Here is a 10573-nt window from a genome sequence, read left to right on the forward strand (position 1 = left end):
CTAAATGCTATGTTGGGGCCACCACAGCATAAGGAAGGTTGAGAAGCACTGCCATCTCATCTTCTCACAGGTGCTGGTGCCTGAGACTGAGACCAGAGCTGGGCTGATGCTGAAACCGCAGACGTTCCCTGTCACCGTGACCAACAGGCCTGTGACGGATGTGACTTTCGTGCAGTTTTTGGCATCTGTTTCTGGAAAAGTCTCCTGCTTAGGTGAAGTGTCCACTGCAAATGAGAGTTGGGAGAACTGGACAGTGAGAGGAGATGGGACCAGGTGTCTCTGAAGTGGGGTTACAGTAAAGGCAGTGCCATTCCTGGGGAGACCTGCAGGGTTCTGGGGTGTTTTTTTGTGAATGGTGAGTTCTCAGTAACCGCCTAGCTGGATTGTTTCTACTTTATTTTTCAAAGGTTTCTTTTTAGGCTGAAATCAGATACTGTGTGTGCATGCATGTATGATGTGTGTATGCATGCTTGGTACGTGAAAGTGTGTGCACATGACTGTGTGTGTGTGAGCGTGCATGGTGTGAGTCTGTGTGTAGGTAAGGGCACAGTGTGTGTGGGCACACTTGCGCATGTGTGCCTGTGTGTGGAGATCAGAGGGCGGTATTGAATGTCTTCCCTTGATCTGTCTACACTTTTTTCTATTATTTGAAGACAGGATCCGTCACTGACCCTGAAGCTCATCGGTTCAGCTAGGCTGGCTGGACAGAGAGCTCTAGGTACTGCCTATCTCTGCCCGCTCCCAGTGCTGGGGCTCCTGGTGCACATTGCCATGCCAGCTCTTTGTCTGTGTTTATGGGAACCAAACTCAGATCCTCATGTGTGTGTGGCAGGCAGCTCACCACACACACATCTGGATCATCTATCTCCCCAGCCTCCTTTGGTGTTTTTTTGAGTCTGGGTCTCATCTAGTTCAAGGCTGAGAATGCTTTTTTTTTTTTTAAAGTTTTTTTTCTCAAAGGGTCATTTATTATGTATAGTGTTCTGCCTGCATGTGTTCTTGCAGGCCAGAAGAGGGCACCAGATCTTATGGTTGTGAGCTACCATGTGGTTGCTGGGGATTGAACTCAGGACCTCTGGAAGTATACTCTTAACTGCTGAGCCATCGCTCCAGCCCATCTTAGAATGATCTTAACTTTCTTGCCTTCAGCTCCCAAATGCTAGGATTGTAGGCGTGCATCACGACCCCCGGCAGGCCTGAGACTTTCACTTTGTAAAATGGACATACTGCCCTTCTTGGAGTCTATAAGGGATTTAAATGCAGTTTCCTCAATGTTGTTGCTGATTCTGGTTAGATTCCAAGGACTGTGACCTGGAGCAAGTTACTAACTCTCCCCTGTCTTGGGGTGACTGAGAACTGGGTCATTGTACTGTCTTGGAGGAAGTGGGCCAGAGCCGCTCTTGGGGGCTCCCAGGCGTTCTTTCTGAACTTGTCTCCAGGGCTTATTGCTCAGGCTAAGCACTCAGAATCTCAGCAGGGTTTGCTGTGGCAATCCTGTGAGGTTCTCCGGTCTTCTCTCTAGATACCTGCGGTGACCTGTTGGTGACCCTGCAGTCACTGAGCCGCCAGGGTGAGAAACGCAGCCTCCAGCTCTCTGTCAAGGTCAACTCCATGACCTTTACCTCTGACAAAGTGCTCCCTGGGAAATACAAAGGTAAGATAAAGCCTGCTCCTGTCATGAGCTCTCCCAAGCCTGCTCCCCCTTTGTGCTTTCTGTAGACCTTTTCCTGGGAACTCTGTCCTGGGACCTTGACCTGCAAAGGTCCCACCCCACGTGTCTGCTTTGGGGAGGGTGCCCTGACAAATCATTTTATTTCTAAGTGCCAGAACGGTCATGATGATTCCAGTCTCATGTCTGCTGTTTAGCTCTAGAGGGACCTTGGGCAGCCACTCTTTCTCCTCACAGATGGTTTGCTCAACTGTGAAATGGTACGATAGCCTTTCTCAAGAAGGGACTAAGCAAAGCTCAGAGCTTGGTCAGCAGGGCAGTGGCCCATGCGGGTGCCATTCCTGCCCTCAACAAGCCAGCTCCTGCCTTCTTTTTGGACTAGACTTCTGGCTAGTGGAAAGTAGGCTTCTCTCTCTGGGGTCTGTTTTCTGTCTCAGAGCTGGCAAACTGCCTGTTTTATAGTTTCTGTGGTGTCCTGTCACGCCCATGCTCACATGCTAACTACTCCTCACAGGCCACTGGCAGAGTCCAGAAGTCTAGACCTTCAAGGCTCACAGGAAGGAGTTCAAGGTCTGCCAGAGCCGCATTCCACATAAACAACAGCAACAACAAATTGGACAAAAATTAGCTGAAAATATTTACTGAAAGTCTGGTGACCTCTGGATATTTTGTAGCCTGGCATCTTCAGGTTGGATCCTGAGCATCGGTGGGAAAACATGACATCCAAGTGAAGGCTGAGGCTCAGTTAATAGTAAATATGCCAGTGTTTTTATTTTATTTTTTGAGATAGGATTTATGTAGCTCAAGTTTGCTTTGAATTTGCAGTATAGCCAAGGATAACCTTAGATTCTGGATCCTTCTGCCTCCACCTTCCAGGTTTATCTCATGGCGTTGACAAGTGTACTAAGTTTTATAAGATATTTAGAGTGGGGCTGGGGTCGGGTAGTGTTGGCGCACGCCTTTAATCGCAGCACCCAGGAGGTATAGGCAGTTGGATCTCTGTAAATTCAAAGCCAACTTGATCTACAGAGTGAGTTCCAGGACAGCCAGCACTGATACACAGAGAAACCCTGTCCCAAATAGCAACAACAAAGACTAAAGCAAGCAAACAAACAAACAAAAGAGTGAGTTTGGAGAGATGGTTCAGTGTTTAAAATCACTGGCTACTCTTGTAGAGGACCTAGGCTGAGTCCCAGCACCCATATGATAGCTCACAACTGTCTGTAACTCTAGTTCCAGGAGATCTGATGTCCTCTTCTGACTCTCTTGGGCACACATGTGGTAACAGACATATATGGAGGCAAAATATCCATATACATAAAATAAATTTTAAAAAAGGTGTTAAGGATAGAGGAGCAAGGGTAAATGGGGTTTACTATCCATTTATTACAGCTTTTGTGATTAGTCCAAAATAAAAAGTAGAATTCCTGCCAGGCAGTGGTGGTGCATGTTTTAATCCCAGCACTCGGATACAGAGGCAGGAGGATCCCTGAGTTTAAAGCCAGCCTGGTCTACAGAGCGTTTTTTTTTAGGGTGGGCGGGGCTATACAAAACAAACAAACAGCCGCAGTCCTGACTATAATAGCATGTTTTGCATGGGAAAGGCTAAATGAGTTTAAATGATCTAAGAACCCTGAATCATGCATAATAGAATAAATGTTTGATTGATTTAACACTCTGATTAGTGTGTATAGCACACTGTAAAAGATACCCAGGGCTGGTGAGATGACTCAGCAGGTAAAGGCCCTGACTTCCAAGCCTGGTGACCTGAGTTTGATTCTCAGAAGGGGAAGAGTGCAGGGATGAAGAGCTGGCTCAGTGGTTGAGAGCACTTCTTGTTCTTGCAGAGGACCTAGGTTCAGTTCCCAGCGCCCACAGGCACCTCACAACCATCTCAAACTCCAGTTCCAAGAAATTTGATGCCCCTTTATGACCTCCTTGGGCACCAGGCACACATGTGGTACAGATACATACAAGCAGACAAAACACATAAAAAGAACTAAATCTAAAAAATATATATTTGGAAATAAGGAGAGAGTTGACTTTATTTTTTTGCCCTCTGACCTCCGTATGTAGGAGTCAAGCCACAGTCAAGAATTCACACACCTCTCTCTCTCAACAAAAACACACATACACCCCCCCTCTCTCTCTTTTACACACACACACACACACACACACACTAAAGAGACAAGTGATAAATGTGCTTTGTAAAAAGGCATTCACTAGGGGTAGCTTAGTAGTCGGGTCCTTGGCCAGCGTGTATGAGTCCCTGGTCTGAAACTCTCAGCACTGGCGGAAAAGATATTTCCTAAAGGCATATAAAGGTTTCCTACGCTGCTACCTAGTCCTTCAGCACAGCTACTTTCCTGTGACAAAGTGACATGAAAGCAGCCATAGACACTATGCAAGTGGGCCGAATGGACATATAGAGACTGGCTAAGCAATTAAGAAAGAGAGGATAGCTTTTCTGTACAGACTAGGAGGTTACTTGATCAAGAAAAGAAGTTTATTTTGGCTCTGAGTTGAAGCAGTGTTGAAAGGCCACATCTGGTGACCTTTTGCTGGTGAAGTCTAGATGTGGAACAGAGAGGGTTGTCACATGGCAAGAGATAGGGAGCACATGTGTGTATGTATTCCATTTTCATCTCTTCCCCTTCTAAGGTTAGCAGTCTTCGGCCATGGGGGCTCCGCTTGCTTAATTTTATGCTTAATCTCCCCTGAAAGGCCCCATTTTTAAACACCGTAGCTGAAGTCAAGCTAGTGGTGCTTAGGTTGCCCTTCCAGCACTGGGATGGTGGTGGCAGAAAGACCAAGAAGTTCAGGGCCCGACCTAGGCCCTCTGCGTGCGTGTGACCGTTGTGTAGCTTGGTATGTTTGTAAGGCTCCTAGCAGTGAGATCAGGACCTGGCCCTGGCGCTTAGTTGGCTTTTGGGGACCCGTTCCCCATGCTGGATTTCCTTTCCCAGCCTTTATGCAGGGGGAAGAGCTCAGTGCTACCTCAACTTGATGTGCTATACTTTGTTCAAGCCCATGGGAGGCCTTCCCTTTCTAGAGAAGGAGTGGTTGGAAAAGGGGATAGAAGGGAGTTGCAGGGGAGGGGATGGGAGTGGAGGAAAGAAGGAAAGGGAAACTGGGGTTAATATGTAAAATAAATTTTTAAAAATTTAAAATAAAATTTAAAAAAGGAAGACGTTCAAGACCAGCATTGGCTACATAGAAAATTTGAGGCCCAATTGGGTCCTGTATCAAAAATGTTAAGTAAAAATATTAGATAAAATAGTAAACATTTTATTTAATAATTAACAGCTATTTATGTAGTTGAATTAAGTTCCTACTCTCTTAATGCCTCACTATGGGATAAAATTTCCCCCCCTGGCCGGGCGATGATGGCACACACCTTTAATCCCAGCACTCGGGAAACAGAGGCAGGCGGATCTCTGTGAGTTTGAGGCCAGCCTGGTCTAGAAGAGCTAGTTCCAGGACAGGAACCAAAAAGCTAGGGAGAAACCCTGTCTCGAAAATCAAAAAAAAAAAAAAAAAAAATTCCCCCCCTGAACCCTCAAGGGACATGCTGACATCATAATCTAAATGACAGGGCCTAAAAGCTCCTTGTTAGGCTGGAGGTAGCCCAGAGGTGGGGAATGAACGCTGCTCTTGCAGAGACTCAAGTTCAGTACCCAGCACCCATGTTGTGTGGTTCTCAAACACCTGTCCCTGCAGATTCCCTCTCGGCCCCTTTCCATAGCACCTGCACTCATTCGTGCATACGCATACACACACAATTTAAAATAGTAAGAAAAGCAAATCCTTAAGGGTTCCTGTTGAACTGCACACAAATGTTTTAAGAACCCGACGGGATGTTTCATTGCTAATTATTTCCCAGGACTCCAGGCTGGTTTACCCCGGTGTACATACATCCATGCTATGTGGCTAGCACCTGCCCGGTGCTCAGGGTACAGGGCAGAGTTCTTGATGATTAAAATCCTTGTAGGAGTCGCCCAGCGCTTCATAAAGCACGCACTCCATATTTATTCTTTTTTTAGTGGGCTTCCCAAGAATAGTAATTGAGCTGCCCCTATAGACGGAAGACCCTGTGGGGAAAAGACCTAGTCTCCTAAAACGGTGCCTACTCGGCAGTAGTCCGTTGTGTTCTAGAGGAAGACAAGCATTTTCTTTATCAGTGATCACATCAGTCTTGTTTGCACTGCCGTGACTCTAGGGAAGATGGAGTGATGGGTGGTATAAGGACCGAGCTGGGCAATGAGCCCATCGATCCTCTCTTCAGGCCACTGCTCAGTGTGATGTGGGTCAGGACAACAGCAACTAGGAAATATGGAGACCTGTGAACCTAGAACACCAAGCCCCTCCAAGTCCCTGAGGGATTCCACTTGATCTGCCCCAGCTCTCTTAGATTCCACTTGGGTCTGTGTTCTAACCTGCAGTTTACAATTTATGGCCATAGACCCAGTCCAAACTTGACAGTGACCAGTGACCGGCTCCAAAGAAAATGTGAGTCAGAACAAGTCATTTGGGAAGACCTTTGAAAGTCTGCCTCATCACGCCTCCCTTAATGACAAGTCTGCCTAGCTGAACCCTAGGAGATTCACAGATGAGCTTTAGATATCAGAGCTCTCAGAGCCACGGGCAGACACAGGGAAGGGCAGCAGCTGGTACCTGGGCGTGCCCACAGCCTGGCTTTCCCTGGCAGGGCCTATTATGATGTCATGGAATTTCAGTATAAAGGCAGAAGCTGTAGCTGAGAGGGGGCATAGGCTTGAGGAATGGCGCTAATGTGGGGCCTGGCTGCCCCACTGCCAGTGGATCTCAGCCTTATGTTACTTGGATTTTTAGTTTGTGTTGCATGGATACTGTTTTCTAGGTATCAAAACCAGGGCCAGGTGGCAGCCAAGACAGAGGTACGTGATAACCACTCTTTCTCAAGTCACTTCTCCCCATGCTGACGTCCTATAGGTTTGTCTGAATGCCTGTTCTCTGGGCCATAGGAGGACCTGGATGGAAGGCAGAAGGGAGTTGAGACATTACTACTAGATGCTTCCTCTTTTTTCTTTCTTTCTTTTGATTTTTCAAGACAAGGTTTCTCTGTGTAGCCCTGGCTCACCTGATTTCTGTAGACCAGGTTGGCCTTGAACTCACAGAGATTCTTTAGCCTCTGCCTCCCAAGTGCTGAGACTAAGGGCATTAGCCAGCACTACCTGCCTTGTCTTTCTCTTAATTCACTTCAAGAAGCTTTAGGATGGGTATGGTGGTGCATACCTTTAGTCCCAACACTTGGGAGGGAGAGGCAGGAGGATCTCTCTGATTTCAAGACCAGCCTGGTCTACATAGTGAGTTCCAGGACAGCCAGGACTGAACAGAGATTCTGTCTCAAAAAATGAAGACGAAGAGGAAGAAGAAGAAGAAGAAGAAGAAGAAGAAGAGGAGGAGGAGGAGGAGGAGGAGGAGGAGGAGGAGGACGAGGACGAGGAGGGGGAGGAGGACGAGACGAAGATGAGGACGAGGGAGGAGGAGGGTGAGGAGGGGGGAGGACGAGGAGGAGGAGGGTGACGAGGAGGACAGGGAGGAGGAAGAGGAGGGGGAGGAGGATGATGAGGAGGGGGAGGAGGAGGAGCGGGAAGAGGAGGGGAAGAAAGAGGGGGAGGAGGGGGAAGAGGAGGAGGAAGGGGGAGGAGAAAGAGGAGGAGGGGGAAGGAGAAGAGGAAGAAGAGGAAGAGGACGAGGAGGGGGAGGAGGACGAGATGAAGATGAGGAGCACGAGGGAGGAGGGTGAGGGGGAGGACGAGGAGGAGGAGGATGACGAGGACAGGGAGGAGGGGGAGGAGGATGAGACGAAGATGAGGAGGATGAGGGAGGAGGAGGGGGGAGGACGGAGGAGGAGGGTGAGGAGGAGGGTGATGAGGAGGATAGGGAGGAGGAAGAGGAGGGGGAGGAGGAGGATGACAAGGAGGGGGAGGAGGAGGAGCGAGAAGAGGAGGGGAAGAAAGGGGGAGGAGGGGAAGAGGAGGAGGAAGGGGGAGGAGAAAGAGGAGGAGGGGGAAGGAGAAGAGGAAGAAGAAGAGGAAGAAGAGGAAGAGGACGAGGAGGGGGAGGAGGACGAGACGAAGATGAGGAGCATGAGGGAGGAGGGTGAGGAGGGGGGAGGAGGAGGAGGGTGAGGAGGAGGATGACGAGGAGGACAGGGAGGAGGAAGAGGAGGGGGAGGAGGAGGAGCGGGAAGAGGAGGGGAAGAAAGGGGGAGGAGGGGGAAGAGGAGGAGGAAGGGGGGGAGAAAGAGGAGGAGGGGGAAGGAGAAGAGGAAGAAGAAGACGACGACGATGACGACAAGGAAGAGAAGTCAAAGGGGAGGAGAAGAAAAAGAAGAAAGAAGTAGCTTCGGTAGCTTCAGGATCTGTTATCAAATAGACACTGAGGATTACTAGTTACAGAGGAAGTGCTGTCTAGGAGTTCCAGCTGAAATGGAGCTTTCATGTGACTTAACTCTGGGGAAGTGAGGGAAAAGAATGTGGTAAGAGTGGTGTGGATATTGTCCATTGCATGGATGGGAGGCAGATGGTAGAGTGAGCTTGTCTTAAAAAGAAAGATTTATAACCATATGACAAGACAAAGGTCTCAGGGAGTGAATTGCAAGTGCCGCTGGGTTGGGGAATTTCTATTTCCAGTGGGAGAGGGATTGTCTGAGTACATTGTTCATGTGTTTGAGACATCAGTATATCACGCCTCTTCTGAGTCTGATCCTCTGAGCAGACCATGAGCAGCTGGCTCTCCTACAGTCTTGTCATCTTTCCCAGACTTGGCACGCCCACCTCTTTATTGAGTCGCTCCAGTGAGTGTGTGGTATTGCACTGTGGTTTCACGTGCATCCCCCACCCTGCCCCCCAATAAATAATAACATTGAACAACATCTCAGGTTTATTAGTCGTTTGGAAATTCTCCTTTGTAAACTGCCTATTCAAGTCATTTGTGCATTTTTTGTTTGTGTGAATTTGTGTGTGCGTGTGTGTGGGTGTGAGTGTGTGAATGTGTGTGTGTGTGAGCATGTGAGCATCTGGGTGTCTGTGTGTAAGTGATGATCAAATTCAGGTCATTGCTCATTCCAGGCAAAGCAATGACTACATTTCTGGTGCATTTTTTCCTTGATTTTTGTTTGTTTGTCTGTTTTAGTTTTTTTTTTTTTTTTCCTTTTGGTTCTTCAAGGCACAGTTTGTCTATGTAATCCTGGATGTCCTGGAGATCTTTCTGTAGATCAGGCTGGCCTCGAACTCACAGAAATCTGCCTGCCTCTGTCTCTCGAGTGCTGGGATTAAAGGTGTACGTCACCACCGCCTGGCAACAGTAGGTTTCTATTTATTTATTTATTAAAAACTATAGTTTCTCATTTTACATACCTATCCCAGTTCTCACTCCCTCCTCTCCTCCCTTTCCTCCACCTCCCCCCATTCACTCCTCAGAGAGGAGTCCACAAAGTCTAGCACATAGCTTTGAGTCAGGACCAACGCCCTCCCCACTATTTCTAGACTGAGCAAGGTATCCCTCCAGAGAATGGGCTCCAAAAAGCCAGTAGAGGCAGTTGGGATAAATCCTGGTCTCACTGTCAGTGGCCCCACAGTCTGCCCCGGTCATACAGCTGTCACCACACTCAGAGGGCCGAGTTGGGTCCTATGCTGGTTCCCTCGCCATCAGGTCAGAGTTGGTGGGTTCCCATTAGCTCAGGCAAGCTGTTTCAGTGGGTAACCCCATCATGGCCTTGACCTCTTTGCTTGTATTCTCACTCCTCCCACTCTTCGACTAGACTTTGGGAGCTCAGTCCAATGCTCTGCTGTGGGTCTCTGCCTCTGCTTGCATCAGTTGCTGGACGAAGGTTCTATGGTGATATTTAAGATAGTCATCAGTCTGACTACAGGACAAGGCCAGTTCAGGCACCCTCTCCACTATTGCTTAGTGTCTTAGATGGGGTCATCTATGCGGATTCCTGGGAATTTCTCTAGAGCCAGGTTTCTTGCCAGAATGCTTCTTTATTCTAATCTTTTCTTTTAATAGTTTTATTTAAGTATTGGATAAAAGGGACATTTGTCTAGATTTTACAGTCAACATTTTGTTGATCAAATACCCGTGCTGTGCAGCCGTGCACATGAGGATGATGCTATTTGGATTTAGTGGGTTATAAAAAAAAAAGGCAGACATGAGGTTGGGAGTTGGATATGTTGTGGGGTATATGGGGGAAGTTGGAGTGGGGAGGGGCGGGTATGATTATATTTTATTGTATGCATGTATAAAATATTTTTGAATTAGGAAAAATTATTTAAAAACCCCTCCATGTTGTGATTTGATACATTTTGCTGCCTCTTGTACTTCCTGTGAGTTGGGATTTTTCCAAAACTCATGTAGAAATATATGCATCTTCCAGGGGATCAGGGTTGCCAAGTGTGACCTTCAGGAGGGATTCATGCCATTCTTTGCAGACTGGGTAGGGTCTCCCAGGCGGGGCTCCTTACTCTCTGAGGACTGGGTTAGCTGCCACAGAAGTCGGATCCATTTTGTCTTCCACATGCACCCACCAGCTCCTCTGCTTCTGCTGTGAGTTGAAGTTGTACAAAGACGTCACACGAGTTAAGGACAAGCTAGCACTAGGCTCTTAGACTTCTGGAACCATGAGGCCAACTAAACCCCTTCCTTCATAGATAGGCTGATGACAAATATTCTATTTTTTGCAACTCAACATGAACTAGAACCAGGAGGAATTTGTTTTCTGTTGAGAAGAGAGGACATACTTCATAGGTCATGATACTCATCAGGAGGCACATATTGTCTGCTCTGGTATGGCTATCTATCATCTATCTATCTATCTATCTATCTATCTATCTATCTATCTATCTATCTATCTATCGT

General features: G+C 47.6%; 1 protein-coding gene across 6 annotated transcripts in view; it reads left to right on the forward strand.

Moving 5' to 3' along the window:
• Positions 1–10573, forward strand: part of LOC130865213 (BOS complex subunit NOMO1-like) — a 57206-nt gene that overhangs the window by 20324 nt on the left and 26309 nt on the right. For 3 of the 6 annotated variants that reach the window (XM_057756133.1, XM_057756132.1, XM_057756131.1), the window contains 2 exons: positions 71–212; positions 1523–1654. In XM_057756133.1, coding sequence (XP_057612116.1) covers positions 71–212; positions 1523–1654 — 274 coding nt within the window. Of the gene's footprint in view, positions 1–70; positions 213–1519; positions 1655–2183; positions 2421–10573 lie in introns of those variants that run through there. The other 3 variants (XM_057756126.1, XM_057756129.1, XM_057756130.1) reach the window with 3 other exon arrangements.

This window comes from Chionomys nivalis, chromosome 23 (assembly GCF_950005125.1).
Source record: "Chionomys nivalis chromosome 23, mChiNiv1.1, whole genome shotgun sequence".
Classification (NCBI taxonomy): Eukaryota; Metazoa; Chordata; class Mammalia; order Rodentia; family Cricetidae; genus Chionomys; species Chionomys nivalis.